At 42.1% G+C, this 21,582-nt stretch overlaps 3 protein-coding genes across 4 annotated transcripts; 2 read left to right on the top strand and 1 right to left on the bottom strand.

The window, feature by feature from the left end:
* The first annotated feature begins 695 nt into the window (after positions 1-695).
* Positions 696-3,797, top strand: med20 (mediator complex subunit 20). 2 transcript variants are annotated; one of them, XM_051693956.1, is made up of 4 exons: positions 696-864; positions 1,878-2,023; positions 2,105-2,358; positions 2,476-3,797. In XM_051693956.1, the coding sequence occupies exons 1-4, from the start codon at positions 851-853 to the stop codon at positions 2,689-2,691; spliced, it is 630 nt and encodes a 209-aa protein (XP_051549916.1). In that variant the 5' UTR covers positions 696-850; the 3' UTR covers positions 2,692-3,797. The 2 variants fall into 2 exon arrangements, with proteins under 2 accessions (XP_051549916.1, XP_051549917.1); XM_051693957.1 differs by lacking the exon at positions 696-864 and adding an exon at positions 884-1,143.
* Positions 3,798-3,933: 136 nt separating this feature from the next.
* Positions 3,934-11,018, top strand: LOC127438381 (ubiquitin carboxyl-terminal hydrolase 49-like). The gene is made up of 7 exons (XM_051693925.1): positions 3,934-4,366; positions 5,950-6,034; positions 7,560-9,010; positions 9,095-9,299; positions 9,389-9,497; positions 9,610-9,815; positions 10,250-11,018. Exons 3-7 carry the CDS (start codon positions 7,619-7,621, stop codon positions 10,351-10,353), a joined length of 2,016 nt encoding a protein of 671 aa, XP_051549885.1. The 5' UTR covers positions 3,934-4,366; positions 5,950-6,034; positions 7,560-7,618; the 3' UTR covers positions 10,354-11,018.
* Positions 11,019-13,030: 2,012 nt separating this feature from the next.
* Positions 13,031-20,908, bottom strand: tmcc2 (transmembrane and coiled-coil domain family 2). Its single transcript, XM_051693944.1, has 5 exons — positions 20,658-20,908; positions 17,575-17,937; positions 16,874-17,484; positions 16,658-16,793; positions 13,031-16,403 (listed from the first exon to the last, which is right to left on the bottom strand). The coding sequence occupies exons 1-5, from the start codon at positions 20,658-20,660 to the stop codon at positions 16,104-16,106; spliced, it is 1,413 nt and encodes a 470-aa protein (XP_051549904.1). The 5' UTR covers positions 20,661-20,908; the 3' UTR covers positions 13,031-16,103.
* Positions 20,909-21,582: the final 674 nt, after the last annotated feature.

The following is a 21,582-nucleotide window of genomic DNA, read 5'->3' as shown; positions in this document are numbered from 1 at the left end:
ACTTTGTAATACAGCACTTTTCATACCACTGTCTCCTTAAGATGATTCGCTTATGTTTTCAAAAAGAACAAAAATTGTACGACGTCCTAAAACACTTCCCGACTATAGTAAATAACTGAACTTAGACTAAATTCTCCCCTGGTATGACAATGTCTCATCACTGGGTTATTTATTTATTTTATTTTTTATTTATTTATTTTTATCCATGTTATTAAGAGCTGTTTCCTCTGACTGTTTTCTATATATCTTTATACTGAAGTTGTGTATTATATGTTGCATGTTTGTTTATAAATTCTGCAATAAAAAAAAAATAATAATAATAAAAAAGTTTTCCTCTTTTGTAAGCCGCTTTGGATAAAAGCGTCTGCCAAATGAATAAATGTAAATGTAATGTTGAAAATATCGTGTTGCCGTCACACATTTTTCTTGTAAACAACTATTGCTTACAAAATGATTCAATAAACGAACCGTTATAGAAAAGAATCTGTTTAAATGAACCATTCGTTCGCGGACTAGTCCGCGTGAGTGTTTATATGCATGTCCAGAAGGCTGATCTGAGATCAGATGAAACAGATGAGCGCTGGTCTCGGTTTTTATACTGCACTGATAACCGCTGACCTCAGACCAGCGTTGCGTCATATTGTTTACTTCCGCTCTCGACTCCGCCTACACGACTGCTCTGAATTACTGTATCATTCTGTTTGCGCGTATATTATTACATTATATAGATAATTATGATTTTCTGTGTCTCGTTAAGTTATATTTCTCAATTTTACTGATTCTATTTTATTAACGAGAGCAGTAATGATCCGGAAGTAAATACGGGTCCCCGGAAGCGTGCAGCATCGAAATGGGTGTAACGTGGTGAGGAAAACGCGGTTTCATTTTTTATTTTATAATATATGTTTGTAGTTATGATATGATTTGTGTTCATGTGTGCTGATTTTTAAATTATTATAATAGTTTTTGCCCTGGATTTAATGCAATAAAAAGAAACACCGGTCAAATGTTAAGTTAAATATGTTATATTTAACTTAACATTATTAAAATATATTATTTTTACATAATGAATTTGTTTTATTTTATTGAAAGATTCAGCATTTTCTTCTGATCGTTAACAACAACAAATGAACTTATTTAAAGGTGCTGTAACCAATTTTTTTTTTCATTGTATGTTGTGCAAAAACCTTTCATAATCTTTGAAAGATATTACTGAAATAAGTGTCGTGAGATATCTCACCGGTCTCTGTGACAGTTTGAGACTCTGTAAACAGCAAACAAAAATGTGCTCTGTCAGTCATTTTGCAAGTTCTAATAGTGTTGTAGTTGCAGCGAATTATTGAGGCTTAATGCCATTTTTATGCTATGTTGTTCATAACAGTTGTCAGTTGAGGGCGCTATTTTGCTGCTGTTGTTTTTGTCCATGTCGGTCTCCATAAAGCTCATTTGGTATCTTTGGAGGGCGGGGTTTTGGAAAGAGGGGCGTGGCCAATCCAACAGCTCAGTTTGTGGAAATTCCAGAATGGCTAAAATCACTTACAACGCCTTTAAACCAAATATTACAGTGTTTTTATAGTCAGTCCACTGTCGGACATCTTTGGAACGCTCTCTGGAGGCTATTTCCAGTCATGACAGTGCAATGCCCCCTTAGACCTGGCCATGCGGCACATGAGCATTGGTTCAACCAATGAGGAGGGGCTACCCGTTTTTCTGTCCAGTAGAAGACGGGGATGGAGTATTCGGGAAACCTGTTTGAATACAGTTGTTATTGCAATTCCGTTTAGCGACACCAATGCAACTTTTTGCTAGAAAGATAAATTCACATACTGTGTGTATTCTTAGTAAATGTTCCACTGATGAATAAATATCTTCGTCAGTGTGTGTCAGGTGCCTGTGGTGGAGGGGAAGAGCGTGCAGCAAACTGTCGACATGCTGCATAAAAAACTGGAGCAGCTGGGAGCCGTTAAACAGGGAAACTTCTACGTGGACTGCGAGACGTATCACGCTACAGGAAACGCCACCGGTAACCAGTATTATTCTAAGTAAAATAAAACATTTTCGTTACACACCAATTGACGTACATTACCATGGTAAACTTTCTCAGGTCAGCCTTCGAAGCTGCTGTATGTGATGCATAATTCAGAGACGCCGCTGAGCTGCATGGCTCTGTTTGAGGGGGGACCGTGTCTGACCGCAGATGCAAACTTTGACGTTTTGATGGTGAAACTCAAGAGTCACTTCCAGAATGCCAAAGGCCATAAAGTGGAGAGCCGCGGCACCCGCTATCGTTACTGCGACTTCCTGGTGAAGGTTGGCACCATCGCTATGAGCTCCAGCGCCCGAGGAATTTCAGTGGAGGTTGATTTATACATTCTGTACATAAATGTGTATTTTTATATCAATGTTAACATGAATTACACACTTGACCTTTTGTACTTGGCTAGTCTGATTGTGTCCATTTCCGTCTCCTTGTAGGTGGAGTACTGTGCTTGTGTAATCCCTGGTGATTGTTGGAACCTCATGAAGGAGTTCATGCAGAGTTTTCTGGGCTTGAACGCCCCTGAGTTGCCTGCTGTGTTTATGAATAAACTGGACGCTCCGGTGGACTGCATAGACACCATGAGTCAGTACCTGGAGCTCTTCAGCAAAGTCCGCAAACAGCAAGTGCTGACCGCTAGCAGCGTACGGTGAAACCTTTGTGACATTTCACCTGAACCCAACGGACAGTCCTGTAAGGAAAGAAGCTATGTGACAAGAACATTTCTCATTGTTTTTTGGTCAATTGTAAAAGCATATTTTCTCTTTTTTTTTTTTTTAGGTTCTGAATGTTTGTACCTTTTGTATTTGTAAAAAAAAAAAAAAAAAAAAAATCAACTGTTTACTTTGGTTCAATTGAATTACTTCAATAATAATAATAATAGAGGATTTGTTCACAGTCAGTAAATCAGTGCCTATGTAGAAGTATGTCACATTTGCATGTAACAAATGAGGAACAGATGACAAACAAATGATTGGCTGGAGACCATGATCATGCTCATGCATATTCAAATGAGGCTTAATGTGGCCGAATCGTATATGTACATATCAAATAAGTGCATCCCAAGTCTAAGTAGTACATCAGTACATTGAAAATAGTATTCCGAAGGTGCCTAGATAGTATACTATTTTCTGTGGATTTTTGAAGTTTGCATCTGTCATAATTTTAAAAGTACGAACCGAAGAGTTCAGTAATAATTAATTTTAAGGCAATAAACTTAGATTGATGGTGATGCTAACATGCAAACTTTACGCAACAAAGGAGTCTGTGGTATCAAAACAATCATGATGCGATACTCTGTCCAAATACTGGCATACTATCTTACTACACACTCAAAAGTATGTACTTTACCATCTAAAGTATACATGATGTATACTTTTAAGTGTGTAGTAGAAACAGATGGGTTAACATGGTTTTAGTGTGATAAAATCGCTTGCTAAAGTTCTCTGTGTAAAGTTATATCCAATATTATATCTTCATTAACATGTATAATGTTTACGTTTTGTGGATATACTATGTGTATATTAATGTTTATGTACTGGCCCCATTCACTTCCATTGAAAGTGTCTCATGATTTTTCCTTATACATATATATGTATATATAAACAAGGGACTTGTCGAAAATATTATCAGTGGTTATCAACGTAACGTTGATTGTGCATAACTTGCATTGAACCAGGACAATTTTTTTTAATTTTTTTTTAATTTTTTTTGCTTTTTCAAATACACTGAGTATAAAGTGCAAATAAAATTCTCCTTTGAATGAAATGTCATGAAGGTTAATCTGACCCCGCCCCTGGAGCTTTAAAACCTGACCGATGTCGATTCAACCAATGGGAGATAAGCTGAACTGCGCTACGATCGACCTCTCGACCAATCAAAACAAGGTCTTCAGGCGATCGACCGCTCTCCAGCCAATCAGGCTCAGCGACGTCAGCGGCGGACCAGTTCGGTTGAGCCGAAAATGGTGACAGCTTGCGCGTGCGTATGATGGCGGTAAATAACAGCCGAAAGCGAGTTTGAAAAAAATAGAAGAAGAAAAAACCCACCGCAAATATTTACCGTAATTTTCTGCGTATAACGGATTTTACCGGCTGTGTGGTGGAGTTTATGTTGGACTCGCTCTTAGGGTCTGTTTTAAAGCGGAACGGCCGGTCTCTATGAGAGTTTATTTCGTGTCTGCCGCTCGCGCTGGTTTTTGTTTAACGGGATTAAAGTAACGGATCACTCGCGCCGATGTAAACTCACACCGTCCGCCGGTACCGGAACCTTCCGTGTACGCCACTGCCGCGGGTTCCGCGTGTCTCCCGGCGGAGCGCCTTTTGTTCTGTGAGTAGCGCTCGCGGTTTAACACATACACACGCACACACTCACTCACACACACTCTCTCACATACACAACATGCACATACACAGTCATATAGACACACACACATACACAACATGCACATACACAGTCATATATACACACATACACAAAGTCATATAGACTCACACACACACATACATACATACATACATACACTCACTTTCATATACACAACATGCACATACACAAAGTCATATAGACACACACACATACACTCTCATATACACAACATGTACATACACACAGTCATATAGGCTCATTCACACACACAAACATACATGCATACATACATACAGTTGTGCTCAAAAGTTTGCATACCCTGGCAGAAATGGTGAAATTTTGGCATTGATTTTGAAAATATGACTGATCATGCAAAAAAACTGTCTTTTATTTAAGGATAGTGATCACATGAAGACATTTATTATCACATAGTTGTTTGGCTCCTTTTTAAATCATAATGATAACAGAAATCACCCAAATGGCCCTGATCAAAAGTTTACACACCCTTGAATGTTTGGCCTTGTTACAGACACACAAGGTGACACACACAGGTTTAAATGGCAATTAAAGGTTCATTTCCCACACCTGTGGCTTTTTAAATTGCAATTAGTGTCTGTGTATAAATAGTCAATAAGTTTGTTAGCTCTCACGTGGATGCACTGAGCAGGCTAGATACTGAGCCATGGGGAGCAGAAAAGAACTGTCAAAAGACCTGCGTAACAAGGTAATGGAACTTCATAAAGATGGAAAAGGATATAAAAAGATATCCAAAGCCTTGAAAATGCCAGTCAGTACTGTTCAATCACTTATTAAGAAGTGGAAAATTCAGGGATCTCTTGATACCAAGCCAAGGTCAGGTAGACCAAGAAAGATTTCAGCCACAACTGCCAGAAGAATTGTTCAGGATACAAAGAAAAACCCACAGGTAACCTCAGGAGAAATACAGGCTGCTCTGGAAAAAGACGGTGTGGTTGTTTTAAGGAGCACAATACGACGATACTTGCACAAAAATGAGCTGCATGGTTGAGTTGCCAGAAAGAAGCCTTTACTGCGCCAATGCCACAAAAAAGCCCGGTTACAATATGCCCGACAACACCTTGACACGCCTCACAGCTTCTGGCACGCTGTAATTTGGAGTAACGAGACCAAAATAGAGCTTTATGGTCACAACCATAAGTGCTATGTTTGGAGAGGGGTCAACAAGTATTGTGCTCCTTGAAACAACCACACCGTCTTCTTTTTGCATGATCAGTCATATTTTCAAAATCAATGCCAAAATTTCACAGTTTCTGCCAGGGTATGCAAACTTTTGAGCACAACTGTACATACACTCTCATATACACAACATGCACATACACACAGTCATATAGACTCACACACTGATATGCATACTCAGAACCAATAAAAATCAAGACTGACCCGTGTGATGGTATTGATTCAAGGTTTTGAAACTGATGTATTACGAATCAATAACACTTAATCATACGAGTTTTGGGTCCGATATTGCAGGCAGGTGTAAATAACATGTATTTTCCCATCCATAGCGTTACTTCTGCGTGATGAAGCCCTTTAAATTCAGCAGCTGCAGGAAACGGCTGCTCTGATGCTGGACCTCAAACATTTCTCACAGTAAGTCTGTTTTCCCCCCTTAAACAGTTTGCATGCAACAACTATACTGCCCTGCAAAGGCAAAACACTAAAAACTATGTCATGTAAACGACATTTAGTCAGACTGTACCAGTCTGATTTTTGCGAAGTCGGACCAACAGACCATAACGTGATTGAAGCTCGAGTTCATCCAGAATGTTAATGCGTTAATCGGACCACAGTTGGCCTCACCGCTGTGCACATCCTTCCTTCAAATACTCAGTTATGCATTGGGTCATGTATACTTAATCCAGAACGCTGGGGCATGTTTGGTTTTCAACGAGCCCAAGAGAGCACGTCACGCCTCTCTTCATCGAACTGCACTGGCTGCCATTGGTTGCTCACGTCAAGTTCAAGGCATCGACCACGTTTACATGCACTTAAGTTTTTTTCCAGAAAGTGGCCTTCTGAAATGTCATGCAAACGAGAATGCCGATTTCCTTACGCCGTTTAAGGGATTGAGAGAAAGCGCTTTAACACACCTAGGTTTCTCCCAGAGAACGCAGCTTAATATGATCATGTAAATGCGTAATCGGCGTTCTAACAGGTTTTTGAGGAGTGCGTGTGTGCGTGAATAGACCGGATAACAGACCTCACAGGATAGAGCCCAACAACAAGTCAACAAAGTGGAAAGAATTCAACATTTCTGGGAGTACAGTGGGAAAAGCACATACACTATAAACTATACCCATTTACACACACCAATGTAAAATGTTGACAGTCCCTCCCATTCGCGTATATGCGCTTGTACACTGGGGGAATCCCAGAGTTTTACATAAGAGGGAAACCCCACTATTGCAGCGCAATTCTGCTGCAGGTCGCGATAGAAAGTTAAGAAAACAAACACGGCAATAACTCCGGATTATCTGAAAATATAGCGAAGCAACAGAGAATAAAATATTGAAGTCTTCCTCTGATCCCAAGTTTGTTATTTACACAAGCTTCGCAGGGAAATTATGTTGTTGTGGAAAAAGCTGCTTACTGACGGAGCTTGCGATCGAGGGTGAAAGACGTCTCGTGATGCCAACTAACAGAGGCACATAATCACTTCCTCAGACTTTCACTTCCACTGTTATACTTCTCTGAGCAATCTGAAACTTTGTATTGCAGCACTTCTCATATTATTGCCTCCTTATGATGAATTGCTTTTGCTGTATTCCTCATTTGTAAGTCGCATTGGAAAAAAGCATCTGCTAAATGAATAAATGTAAATACACATACTTAGACAGACAGATAAAGACCATAACGGACAGATCGTTACTACATTTTGGCTTTGTAGGGCAGTGTACCCCTACATAAAGCTACTTCTGTGCTAAACGGAGAGGTTTTTAATAGCGTTTGTCAGTAAATAAACAAACTAACAAACTTTAGTATTATGTTGTAAATTCAAGTAACACGTCACTTTACTAGTAACTTCCAAAAATAATTATTGTGTGACTTTTAATGCCTTAGCCACAACACTGCTGATAAAAGTTGTTTGCAACTTATCTGTCTCTGTCATCCTTAGGATGAGCGCGGTCATGGCGTGTGGATCCTGACTCTGAGTGCTCATGCGTGTTGGGAGACATGGATCGCTGTAAACATGTGGTGCGGCTCCGTTTGGGACACGACCACTCCATCCTCAACCCGCAGAAGTGGCGCTGTGTGGACTGCGACACCACGGAGTCAGTATGGGCCTGTCTGAAGTGCTCTCACGTGGCGTGCGGCCGCTACATGGAGGAACACTCCCTTAGTCACTACCAGCATTCACAGCACCCATTGGCCATGGAGGTACGCGAGCTGGACGTCTTTTGTTTTGCGTGTGGAGATTACGTGTTGAACGATAATGTCGAGGGTGACCTGAAGCTCCTGCGAGGAGCTCTGTCTACCGTCCGCAGTCCCGGTCAGCGCTCTCTGCGGTCTTCTGTGGCTGATGGTGCTCTCAAAGCGCGGGAGGGTGCAGAGCTGCGGACGGCTATGCAGACAGCATTGTGGCACCGGCGCAGAACTATTCTCCGAGGTACAATGCACCACTGGAGAAGCCAGCAGCAGGAGGAACAGAGGAGGCGTGAGGAGAAACAGGAGCAGGAGCGAGAGGAGAAGCGACGACAACGCAGCGAGGTCAAGAGGAGACTGATGGGAGAACTAGCTAACGTTCCGCCAAGGAAGAGCGCACGGCTACTCACTCAGGCTCCTCGTCCCATGCTCGCCCTCATCCCGCGGAAATTCCGCGATCCTCCGGAACGATTTCCGGCTGTTCCCAAACGACCCCTCCTTCCTCTGTCCAACAAACCTCTTACACGCAAGACACTCCGTGCTGCAGGTAGATTGCACCGATATCACACGTCACAGTCATTGCGTCGCAGGAAACTTGCACCAGGAGTCACGGGACTGCGTAACCTTGGCAACACATGTTACATGAACTCCATTCTCCAGGTGTTGAGTCACCTGCAGAAGTTCAGGGAGTGTTTCCTCACTCTTGACCTGTGTGAGACAGAGGAGCTGCTTGCTAAGTCCAACCACTCGCCGGGTGTGGTGGGTGGGGCCAGTGCCCTCACTGCTCTGGGCCGCATGGGGAGGGTGAGTGGAACAGCCTCGCTGGGCAGCAAACAGAATGTCCCACCTAGTCTGAACGCAGCCGAACTGGTGCAACCGAAAGAGCCAAGATCTTCGTCTCGGCATCAGATGTCGCTGTGTCACGAGCTTCACACGCTCTTCAGGATCATGTGGTCGGGTCGGTGGTCGCTGGTTTCTCCTTTCGCCATGCTGCACTCCGTATGGAACCTGATCCCGGCGTTTCGTGGATACGACCAGCAGGATGCACAGGAGTTCCTATGTGAGCTTCTAGATAAAGTTCAACAGGAACTGGAATCTGATGGACCACGGAAACATTTCCTGATCCCCCTCACACAACGGAAACTGTCCAAACAGGTTCTCAAAGTGCTCAACACAATCTTCCACGGACAGCTGCTCAGCCAGGTAATGTACAACTTGTACTGTTCAATTCATAAATTTGTGGATAATACTGAGCTGAATTTCTGATGTATCGTGCTGTCCTTCCAGGTAACGTGTTTGTCCTGCAAGCGTAAATCGAACACGGTTGAGCCTTTCTGGGATTTGTCTCTGGAGTTCCCAGAGCGATACCACCGCATGGAAAAGCCCAGCGCTGCAGCGTGTCAGCGGAGCTGCTCTCTGTCAGAAATGCTTGCCAAGTTCACAGAGACGGAAGCTTTGGAGGGCTGCATCTACGCCTGCAACTTCTGCAACAGTCAGTACCTGGAACTCTAGGCCTTCCTTACAGATCTAAAAGTCTGATTATTGGGGCTTTTCTACTCTAAATTTGCTGTTTGTTTGCAGGAAAGCGGCGTAAATCGTCCCATAAGCCCCTGTCCCTCTCCGAGGCCTGTAAGCAGTTACTCATCTGCCGTTTACCTCAAGTGCTGCGGCTACACCTCAAACGCTTCCGGTCAGTCAGAATCCTTCCTGTGTTTCACCTTTATATATTATATCATCTTACACTACAGAACCCCATCATATAGCTGTGTTCTCTTCTAACGATTCAATTCACACATTTCCAGGTGGTCTGGTCGGAATCACCGGGAGAAGATCGGCGTCCACGTGGCTTTTGATCAGGTCCTGAATATAGAACCATACTGTTGCTCAGACGCTGCCCTGTCGCCGCAGAGAGAGGCCTACACCTACGACCTGTCTGCTGTGGTGATGCATCATGGGAAAGGCTTTGGCTCAGGGCACTACACAGCCTACTGTTATAACACTGAAGGAGGTACGTAACTGTTCTCTAATCACTGTTTATAAGGTTGTTTTCACACTAGAGCTTTTGGTGCAGACCCAAGTTCCCAGGTTCGTTTGATCGGTCTGAAACCTGTTTTAAGAAGTGGATGTGCACTAGTGAAAATTGTTTAGTTAATTTGGCACTAGTACTATTCGCAGTTGGTAAAAGCAATCCAGTCTAATTTGTAGAAGTGAATCGCATATGACCTATCTCCTGATTTAGTTACATTGGTAAACTGCTCCCGCTAGTACTCACGGTGGGACTTGGGGGGGATGCAAACTAATGATACAACTCAAATAATTGGGGGGCATTTAGTGCATGTTTGCATTAAAACACTTCTTGCCTTTCTATTAGTATGCGTCAGTGTAATATACCTATGAATGTTGTTGTGCTTGACTTTCATGGTTACTGTGCTGGTGTTGCAGGTTTCTGGGTTCACTGTAATGACTCGGAGATGAACGTGTGCAGTGTGGAGGAGGTGTGCAGCACTCAGGCCTACATCCTGTTCTACACGCAGCGCTCCTCCTAGACCTGTCTGTCTGTTTCTCTCTCTCTGCCTCACTGTATTCATCTCTGCCTGTCTCTCTCTTTGCCTTTCTCTGCCTGTCTCTCTCTTTGCCTTTCTATACCTGTCTCTCTCTTTCTTGATGCCTGTCTCTTTCATTACCTGTCTCTCTTTCTTTAGCTGCCTCTCTTTTCTCTCTACCTGTCTGTCTGTCTCTGCTGGCACAGTCACACTTTACCCAGGGCATTCAGGACCAAACCAACTCACCTGCAGGGTCCAGTACAGCAGGGACACACACTCACAGTTGAACTCAAGTACTGAAGTCCGTCAGCTGTCGTTTCATTGGACGGATTGAAACAGACGGCCGCTCATCCTGGAGGAATGTGACCGCAATATGACCATCACACACACTGAATCAGGAATTCTTCACCTTTGATACTGCAACTGTTTTCTACTCTATTTCTATTGGGGATTAAATTCATGAAAACAGAGAAAGCCTCTTGATTTCCATAAGTGATAAAATGACTGAACAATCGATGACGCTGAATGTCTTTAGTTGTGTGTGTGGAAGGGTGTGACTGCTGACCTCTGACCCTTGACCATGTCCTGTATTGTGAGAGCACCTGTTATCAACTTTATTGATCTTGTGGGATCTTTCTGATGATAGTGAATAAAAAAACCTTGATGAACCTCAGAGTTACCATCTGCTTTTTATATATCCATCACAACTTTATATATATGTGGGGGGGCCTGGGTAGCTCGGCGAGTATTGACACCGACTACCACACCTGGAGTTGCGAGTTCAAATCCAGGGTGTGCTGAGTGACTCCAGCCAGGTCTCCTAAGCAAACAAATTGGCCCGGTTGCTAGGGAGGGTAGAGTCATATGGCGTAACCTCTTCGTGGTCGTTATAATGTGGTTCTCGCTATCGGTGGGGCACGTAGTCAGTTGTGCGTAGATACTGCGGAGAATGGTGTGAAGCCTCCACACGTGCTTTGTCTCCACGGTAACGCACTCAACAAGCCACGTGATAAGATGCGCGGATTGACGGACTCGGACGTGGAGGCAACTGAGATTCGTCCTCCGCCACCCAGATTGAGGTGAGTCACTACGCCATCACGAGGACTTAGAGTGCATTGGTAATTGGGCATTCCAAATTGGGGAGGAATAAAAATAAATATATATATATATATATATATAATTCATCTTATTTTTCCACAATAACTTGAAATTTAATTGCAAAAAGAGCTTGACCTGACTGACTGCTTTACATTTGATGCAAATCACTTCATAGACATTTTTCTAATGGTTGTATAATTATTATAAATCAATTGTATTCCTTTCAAACATGCAAACTTTGAGTAACTTCATTCAAAGTGATTCGTGCATATCTGACGTGTCAATGGAGAAACATGGGTTTTGTTCGCATAATTATATAGTTACAGAATTGGCCAGCAGGGATAACTAGCCCATGCTAACTATCTGATCTGGTCTTGTTCTCCAAACTGTATGAAGTGTTTTTTTTGGCATTTTAAACAAAAAGAGACCATCTGACCAGCAAAGAGTTAATTTTTTGACACAACTAGCAGATACATCTGAAATGTATAATCAGTTATAAAGTGGTGTTCAAAAAAGTGATAATATTTAAATAATAGCACAGCAGTCTCCATGAACGCTTGTACGGACCACAACAAATTAGTATAAAATCAATGTTATCTTTGTGGTTAGAATTTACATCTGCCTAATAAGTGCCAACTATTTCATGAAAACATCTTTGGATATAAAGCAGATTATACAGCTTAGGTAAAGGATATTTCATGTATAAAAATATTTCAAGTACATCAAACAAAACTGAATATCTGGCAAAGATTTGATTTCATAAACGCCCCAAACTTTGTCAAACAAAGTGACTAGTTCTGTCTCAGAAGTGCTCATTGAAGCAGTATGGTATTTCGTTTTGTTTCATGTGTAAATGTCGTAAAGTCGGCCTGTCAGAGTGAAATTGGCATTTTTCGAAAGTTCCCGCCATTTCTCTGGGTAAATTCAGAGCTGTCCTTTAACGGTCTTTTTAGACGTGCCGTCTGAGGCTGATATCATTTGAATTTTTCTCCGGTTACAACGTCTGACATTTCTAATTCTGTCCACGTTCCTCTCTTCCAGGCTCAGTTTGTCAGATCGATCTCATTTGTATAAGATTAATTAAATGTAGCTGCTTCCCCATTAGAAAGATAATGAGGCGTCCACTGCGGAGTAGTAACTCCATCCGACCGCCAGGTGACGCTGCCACTGCAGCTCTTAGTTCAGAAACCAGAGCAGATTTATTCATTGACAACAAATCTCATCTGCTGCGTTACAGAGCTGGATTAAAACAAATTCAGAATCATAAACCTGGTGAACTGAAAAGGTGCCTGTTTCATAAATGTTTTATTTTGGTATAAGGTGTTGACCATATATCTGTGTTAACAGCCGGAAATGGGTTCATGTGAGCAAGCGTTTTATCTAATTTGGGATTAATGAATTTGATCTGGATCATAATCTGGATTACGGCAGCAGATTGTCGCACCACCTCAGCGCCATATTATAAACACACACACACACACACACTATATATATATATATATATATATATATATATATATATATATATATAAATGTATGTATACAAACAAAAATATAACAGTAAATATACATTTGCAAATGTCTTTATTAAGAATACAGTAGAGTTGTGATTTTTAGCAAACGGGTAGAAACATGAGAAATATGATCATGCCGTTGTGATTGAGCGTGTCACACTATAACTGTGTTTACAAAAATGTTCTGATGACGAATGTGGTTATTGATTATTGACTACTGTCTCCCAGTTCAATCTATGCCAAACATCACATTACAAACACACAAATTAAATGACAATGACATTGTTTCATCCTCTGTAAAAAGATATTTCAAAAATTTCAAAGAGGATCAAATATAACATTCAATTTTACAGAGACAAAACATATGAAACTCAACACATTTTCTCAGACAGTTTTGGTGTTAGCATGTAAAAGGTCCTTCAGTAGTGATTATGTTTGGTCTGAGATGTGACCGTATGTGTCAGAGTAAAGCCATGCATCAACAGAAGAACATATTTCTTGTGCCTGCTCTAAGAAACAGTTTTAACATTCATTAGTTTAAAGGATAGTTCACACAAAAATAAAAAATCTGTCATTGTTTACTCACGCTCATGTCATGGACTACTTTTATGATAGTTGTATAGTGCTTTTTTGGTGGTTTTGTCCACTTGAAGTGTGGCTGATGTGGTTACAACCAACAAAATATCTGCTTTTGCATTCCACGGAAGAAAAAAAGTAATACGTGTTTGCAATGGCATGTGGGTAAGTGAATGATGACATTATTTTTATTTGTAGGTGAACCATCCCTAAAGCAAAGAGACAGAAAAGCTCAAAGGTCTAAACAAAAAGATAAATTCTCTTTGCAACAGACATGAACTGAAGAGACTGAAACTGCGCCATCTTCAGGTAGAGTATCTCCCTGTCAAAGCCAAGGTGATATATCTGCAGGCCGGAGACTTCCAAATGGTTGCGGAATCTCCAAAAGAGGGCGGAGTTACCACAGAAAGGGGCAGGTTACTCCGAAAGGGGGTTGTGCCATCTCCAAAAGGGGGTGTCACTTCCACTCACAGTTAAGGTTAGGGAAAGGGTTAGGTAAGGGGCTCCCTATACACTGATCAACCACAACATTAAAACCGCCTATCTAATATTGTATAGGTCCCCCTCGTGCCGTCAAAACAGCACCAACCCGCATCTCAGAAAAGCATTCAGAGATGATATTCTTCTCACCACAATTTTATAGAGCGATTACCATTCTCTGTTGACCTCTCTTATCAACAAGGCGTTTCCATCCACAGAACTGCCACTCACTGGATGTTTTTTGTTTTTGGCACCATTCGGAGTAAATTCTAGAGACTGTTGTGCGTGAAAATCCCAGAAATACTCAAACCAGCCCATCTGGCACCAACAATCATCCATGCTATTATCTAATCAGCCAGTTATGTGGCAGCAGTGCAGTGCATAAAATCATGCAGATACGGGTCAGGTGCTTCAGTTAATGTTCACATCAACCATCAGAATGGGGAAAAATGTGATCTCAGTGATTTGGAGCGTGGCATGATTGTTGGTGCCAGATGGGCTGGTTTGAGTATTTCTGGGATTTTCACACACAACAGTCTCTAGAATTTACTCCGAATGGTGCCAAAAACACAAAACATCCAGTGAGTGGCAGTTCTGTGGATGGAAACACCTTGTTGATAAGAGAGGTCAACAGAGAATGGTTAGAGCTTCGTTTTCCAAAAGCATCGTAAACCTAAGTAGATCGTAGAATCCAACTTACGATTCATCTTAGTTTTGCGGCCCATTTCACAAAAGCATCATAACTTAAGTAGTACTTGAAAATGCTCGTAGATTAAGGAGTGCTCTGAGGTAATCGTACACCGCTAAGAGCATCGTAAGGACACAGACTCACGCAAAATCACACTTTATACAATTTAAATACCAATAGCTACACTTTATGCTGAGACTTCAATATCAGGATATATGTGTTTATTTATTTTTATTTTAACAGACATGTCTAATAATAATAATAATAATAATAATTAATATTATTATATTATAATGAAATGCATGAAAATTGTCTGTATATATTTACTCATCATCCTGCATTTATTTCGCAGACGCTTTTATCCTCGTCTCCTCTCTGACACACAATAGCTCTCTTGCCAGCACTACAAGTTGTGTCGCACCACACCTGCAGCATTGCTGTCACAGTTATCACTTTTGGGAGTAAAGAGCAGACCTCCACTTTATTGGTGAATGTCCATAAAGCGCATCTTCTAAACGTCTCCTTATTATGCGCTCCATAATAACACAGAATAATATTCGATGAATGCTTTTAATTAGCAGGATCAACACACAGGGCCTCCACTGTCTTCACTAATCCTGGAAGCTTTTATATCAAGAGGAATTTGTGAAAATGAAATATTACAAATGCACACCTGATTATGGAAGCAGATTGTGTAAAAGAAAAAGATTGTTCTGCACAAAATTATTGTAAAAACAACATGTAAATATGCAGTTAATTAGGTCGAATATTTAAAAAAAAATGTTTTTTATTTTAGCGAGGTAAATTACAAATTGTAAAGTTATTGCACAAATATAATGAAGTTACAATGACGAGCAGCACTATATGGTCACATTTCAGTACTGTCACATGGACAGCGACTCTCTTAAGTAGCACTTAAAATGCATTCTTGCATGTGCATGTCAAGTGCAGTTTTGTGAAACGCATATAAAGAATAACGAATGTACGTAAAATGTCTCGTAGAATATGCTCTTAACTGCTAAGATCGATCGTTATTGGGAAACGCAGCCCAGACTGGTTCGAACTGACAAAGTCTACGGTAACTCAGATAACCACTCTGTACAATTGCGGTGAGAAGAATATAATCTCTGAATGCTATTCTGAGATGCAGGTTGCCGCTGTTTTGGCGGCACGAGGGGGACCTACACAATATTACTGCCAGCAGCTATATCCTTCTCGTCAAAGCAGGGCTATAAAGTACCCACGTCACATATCTGCCCACCCAAATGACTGAAGAAAATCGATTGATGGATGTTTCAGTTGTTTTTATACATCCTTAAATCTCATCAAATTCCAATGCCATGAGATTACGATGGGCGGGATGCCTCACAGTTAGAACAAAGTTGGTATTGGTTCTCTCAGCTGGGCACCAGAAAGAGCTCCAGCCAGTCCCAGTGTTTCCACAGTGTGACCAGGAAGAGCGCCAGGGCGAGGGTGGTGCCAACGCGGGCGCGAGTCTTCATGAGGGGTGTGATGAAGTTGGCCATGGTGGAGACGAACACCAGCAGTACGGCCATCAGGGCGAGAATCACGTTGATTAGTTTTCCTAGCAATGCTCGGGCGTTTGCATTTTCTACGCCCTCCAACTGTACGACCTGCTGCTGCTGTTGCTGCAGCTCCAGTTTGGTGATGCGCGTCAGACAGGACTCTACTGCCTCCTGTGCCCACAAACACATACACACTAGGGTTGACATGATACCTTAATCATATCTTATGTTAGTTTTCCACCTAGAGATTCATGTTCACCAAAAGAGTCCACCAAAAAATGAAATATCTGTCTTGAGTCGCAGTGTTTAAAATTTTCAGGAAATCAACCTACCAATGGATTACTTATAGCTGACTCTGTGTATTAAACTGAGATAGAAGAATGTATTTTGACATCTAAATACAAAAAAGTATTTAACATTCTAACCTGGATGTCTCGTGCTCTCTCGTACGACTGATACGCCACCTTCTCCTCCATGCTAGCAAGCTCCTGCTTCAGGTTGCTCATCTCATTCTGATGAAGTTCCGTCAGGTCATTCAGCTGTTCTTCTAGACGCTCGTACCTTTGTGGAAGAAACGAGATGTACCTGTCAATATCTGGTTCTTCAATGCCCTAAATCTACTGTAGGTAGTGCTCTTTTACCTGTATCTCTCTTCCTGCAAGCACTGGGTCATGTAGGTGTAGTCGCTCTGAAGCTGTGCCTTCATGTCTTCGATTGCATCCTCCATATGCACCTGACTGGCTTTGATCTCCTGCAGGCCTTCCAGTAGCACATCCCAAGAGGAAGACGACGAGTGGTGGTGATGGTGGTGGTGATGGTGTCCGTCCAGTCGAGGGCTACCCATGGTCGCCCCCATCCCGGACATAGCCCCGCCCGCCCCGCCAGAGTTGCTGCCACCTGCAGACCCAGAGGTGGCGCTGGAGCATTCATCGTCGCTGCCGTATTTGGGGCTGGAGACGAGGGTGGCACTCCCGCTCAGAGCTCTGGGTGTCTCCTCTGTGTGCCCATCCTCCAGAGTGTCCTTCATGTGGGCAATGTTGTCGGCGCTGCCAAACTTGTTGCGAATGAGACTGGCAAACTCTCGTGGTTTCGAGACAACAGCAGTGTGTGTGAGTGCAGAGACTCCGCCCTTCACCCCTTCCACCACACCCCCTCCGAAACCACTGATTCCAGCCCGCACATTAGCGCCAACATCTTTCAGCCCCTGCTGCATGTCCCTCAACACATCTTTGGGCTGCCGTGCAGGACCATTCTGCAAACGAGAGAAGTATCAGTAATGATGTGGAAGAACCATACAAACTCATGAAAAAATGCTTTCAAAGATGTATGCATATGAATTTACCTGCTCAATCTCTTTAAGTTTCTTGTGGTAGTGCTCAAGTTTCTTGTGGAGGTGTGCAATGGTCTGCGCAGACTTCTGGTTCTTCTTCTCAAACACCTGTTTGATGCGCGACGCCTGCTGTTTGTCAGCATTGTGGGCCAGTTTGAGATACTCAGCCACATTATCATCACGGGCTTCCTGTTCCACACGGATCTGCTCGGTGATCTTCAGAATTTTCTGCTGCAGGTGTTCCAGCGCCACTCGTGTTCTCTGGACCTCGCCACCCGCCCCGTCCGAACCCGCCTCCACGCTGATGTTTCCGTCTGAACCGCCATGGCTCACGGACGGTGGCAGACTCAGTGTGGATACTTCACTCTTATCTAGCTGCAAACGCACAGTGAAACTATGAGCATGCAATTACTGTAATGCAGCAAGAGAATGTGCAATATACACTCAAATTACAAACACAAACACAGAATAACTGATCTTTGCAGCTAGCTGGAACACACACACATATAAACATTCATCCATCCATCTTCTGTAGCTGGTAGGGAAACACCCTGGACAGGTGACCAGTCATCACAGAGCAACACACATAGACATACACATTCACACGCTTACTCACACCTACAGGCAATTTTGGGACTCCAATTAACTTAACCTGCTTGTCTTTTGGACTGTGGGGGAAACCAGAGCACCCAGAGGAAACCCACACAGACACAGGGAGAACATGCAAACTCCACACAATGTTAAACATCTGTTATCAAAAAACATGCAGATTATAACTCCTCTATCATGCATGCAGCAGCAAGAGCAAGTGACCACCGTAACATCTGTTTACACACTAAAATAAAACTAGCGTGACCCACTTCTGAAAATATCTCCCCACCATACACAACATCACACTAAATTAAGGGACGCAACTTTTGATTATATCGATTTATCATTAATTTAACCAATAAATGACACTGTGATCATAGATGATCGTAAACACTCAGCATCAACGCATATTTGAAATGATTAGTCATGCACACTATAGAAAAATCTGTAGTAATTATACATATCTAAGGAATCATTCATAATTCAGCATTGCAATGCACTCTCAAAAAACAATGCATTGAATGAATGAATACACACGCAACACAAAAAGTCACAACATCAAAACATCTTATCCTGCAACACAATCTGCAGCTGTAAACAAACATGCCAGAAAATAGTTCAGAATATATGTGTTTTTCACTGAGAGGAAATTAGTTTGTTAATTAGACACACACAGCAGCAGCGCTCCAAGAGGGTTTCTGCAGTCCATAAATCTTGAAATACACGTGGAACTGCATGCCTGAGTCATGTTACCTGCCAATAGCAAGCTAGTATGTGTGTGTGTGTGTGTAACCTTGACTCAGAAAAACACATTCAGCAGGGTTCCGTGAGGGGTTACTGTAGTGTAAATGAGAAGTTTGTGTGAGATGACTGAGTACCTTAACAAATGAACAAGAGGAAATCTGCAGCTGATTACAGACTTGCAAATTATGCAGCTGAATTCAGGCATGCAGAATCTGCAGCTGACTTCAGTTTTGCAGAAATATCAGCTCATTTCAGACTTGAATAATCTTAAAATTACTTCAGACATACAGAATTTGCTGTTGAACTCAGACATGCAGAATCTGCAGATGAATTCAGACATGCAAAATATGCAGCTGACAGACATGCAGAATTTGCAGCTGACTTCAGACATGCAAAAATAGCGGCTGATTTTAGACTTGAAGCATATGTAGTTGACTTAAAACATGCAGAATCCGCAGCTGAATTCGGACATGTAGAATCTGCAGCTGACTTCAGGCATACAGAATCTGCAGTTGATTTTAGACATGCAGAATCCACAGCCGAATTTAGACATGTAGAATTTGCAGCTGACTTCAGACATGCAGAATCTGCAGCTGATATTAGACATACAGAATCTGCAGCTGATATTAGACATACAGACTCTGCAGCTGACTACAGACATGCAGGAATTGCAGCTGATTTCAGACATGCAGAATCTGCAATTGATTTTAGACATGCAGAATCCGCAGCCAAATTTAGACATGTAGAATTTGCAGCTGACTTTAGACGTGCAGATTCTGCAGCTGACTTCAGACATGCAGAATCTGCAGCTGATATTAGACATACAGATTCTGCAGCTGACTTCAGACATGCAGAATCTGCAGCTGATATTAGACATACAGATTCTGCAGCTGACTTCAGACATGCAGAATCTGCAGCTGATATTAGACATACAGACTCTGCAGCTGACTTCAGACATGCATGAATTGCAGCTGATTTCAGACATGCAGAATCTGCAATTTATTTTAGACATGCAGAATCCGCAGTCAAATTTAGACATGCAGAATCTGCAGCTTGCTTCAGACATACAGAATCTTAATTTGAATTCAGAAATGCAGAATCTGCAGCTGACTTCAGACATGCAGAATCTGCAGCTGATATTAGACATACAGACTCTACAGCTGACTTCAGACATGCAGGAATTGCAGCTGATTTCAGACATGCAGAATCTGCAATTTATTTTAGACATGCAGAATCCGCAATCAAATTTAGACATACAGAATCTTAATTTGAATTCAGAAATGCAGAATATGCAGTTGATTTCAGACATGAAGTATCTGCAGTTGATTTCAGACATGCATAATCTGCAGTTGATTTCAGACATGCAGAATCTGCAGCTGATTTCAGACATGAAGAATCTGCAGTTGATTTCAGACATGCATAATCTGCAGTTTATTTCAGACATGCAGAATCTGCAGCTGATTTCAGACATGAAGAATCTGCAGTTGATTTCAGACATGCAGAATCTGCAGCTGATTTCAAACTTGAAAAATCTGCAGCTGACTTCAGATATGCAGAATCCATTGCTGATTTCAAACATACAGCATTTGCAGCTGATTTCAGACATACACAATCTGCAGCTGACTTCAGAGACAGTCAGAGAGATAGACAAGGGATTATAGATGGACAGTTGGGTGGGTGGATGGATGGATGGATGGGTGGATGGGTGGATGGATGCTACAACACAGGAACAGAACAAAGATTAATTTGTGAGAAATTACCATATTCTTCAGTCCAGGATGTGCAGCTTCACTGCAGAGACGTGTAAGAGGGCCATACCGCTCTCTGTCTCTCTCTGTCTCTCCCTTTAGTGCACCCCTCCTCCTCTCCTCTATCTGTCTATCTCACAGACCAATTGTTCATTGTTTACAGTAGAGTCAGTATCATCTTCAGTTTAGTTTCTAGCATCTTTCTCTCATCTATATCTCTCGTTTTTTTCTCGTCTCAATCTCTCCGGCTATGTGTTTGTGTCTGTGTGTTTCGGCACAGCTGCAGCACAAAGGGGGAGGGGAGCTCAGCAGAGCATGCGTCACACACACACACACACTCACACATACACACACATTAAACTGACACAGTGCTGCTTTTACATGTATACACACTCTCTGAGTTAATCTGTCAGAGATATGTGTGATAGTGGGTTGGAATTGTTTATGAGAGCAGGGCTGGCGTGTATGTTTTCAGAGTATGGAACATATTTTTTTTAAGGTATTGGTGTGTGTGTGTGTGTGGGGTGGGGGGGGGATGGGGGGGTTGTAGGACCTTTCCCAAACAGGCAGGAGGGCTGATAGGAAATGCTGACGTAAGTATCATAGCAACATGCTTCAAAACAACTGGGTCACTGTGCTGAAGTCCAACACTATGCACCTGTTACACACACATTTAATACACACTGCATTGGGTGCGCATCAAAACACTATGTGCATGTGCTACAAACACTACATACACACCACACACACACATATAACATGCATGTGCTAATTTTAATTTCATGAGGAATGTTTCAGCGTCAGATCATGTTGCAGGCCTGGTTCTGATGGTGTCGTTATTTAAAAGTGCTGTAAGCTATTTTTTTCATGGAAAGTTATGCAAAAATATGTTCCTACTTCCAGAAAGATATTACTGAAATAAGTGTCGTGAGATACG

The sequence above is a fragment of the Myxocyprinus asiaticus genome, chromosome 49 (assembly GCF_019703515.2).
Source record: "Myxocyprinus asiaticus isolate MX2 ecotype Aquarium Trade chromosome 49, UBuf_Myxa_2, whole genome shotgun sequence".
In the NCBI taxonomy this organism is placed as follows: Eukaryota; Metazoa; Chordata; class Actinopteri; order Cypriniformes; family Catostomidae; genus Myxocyprinus; species Myxocyprinus asiaticus.
The sequence above is the reverse complement of the archived record's forward strand: the minus strand, read 5'-3'. Positions and strand labels throughout refer to the sequence as shown.

Bases quoted from the DNA above. Each gene is read 5' to 3' on its own strand.
- LOC127438381 (XM_051693925.1), top strand. From the start codon at position 7,619: ATGGATCGCTGTAAACATGTGGTGCGGCTCCGTTTGGGACACGACCAC. The intron at 9,011-9,094 runs GTAATGTACAAC...CTGTCCTTCCAG, and splicing joins ACGGACAGCTGCTCAGCCAG to GTAACGTGTTTGTCCTGCAA. The intron at 9,300-9,388 runs GTCAGTACCTGG...GTTTGTTTGCAG, and splicing joins CGCCTGCAACTTCTGCAACA to GAAAGCGGCGTAAATCGTCC.
- med20 (XM_051693956.1), top strand. The intron at 2,024-2,104 runs GTAACCAGTATT...AAACTTTCTCAG, and splicing joins CGCTACAGGAAACGCCACCG to GTCAGCCTTCGAAGCTGCTG. The intron at 2,359-2,475 runs GTTGATTTATAC...GTCTCCTTGTAG, and splicing joins CCCGAGGAATTTCAGTGGAG to GTGGAGTACTGTGCTTGTGT.
- tmcc2 (XM_051693944.1), bottom strand. The intron at 17,485-17,574 runs GTAAATTCATAT...TCTCGTTTGCAG, and splicing joins AACTTAAAGAGATTGAGCAG to AATGGTCCTGCACGGCAGCC. The intron at 16,794-16,873 runs GTAAAAGAGCAC...TCTTCCACAAAG, and splicing joins TTGCAGGAAGAGAGATACAG to GTACGAGCGTCTAGAAGAAC.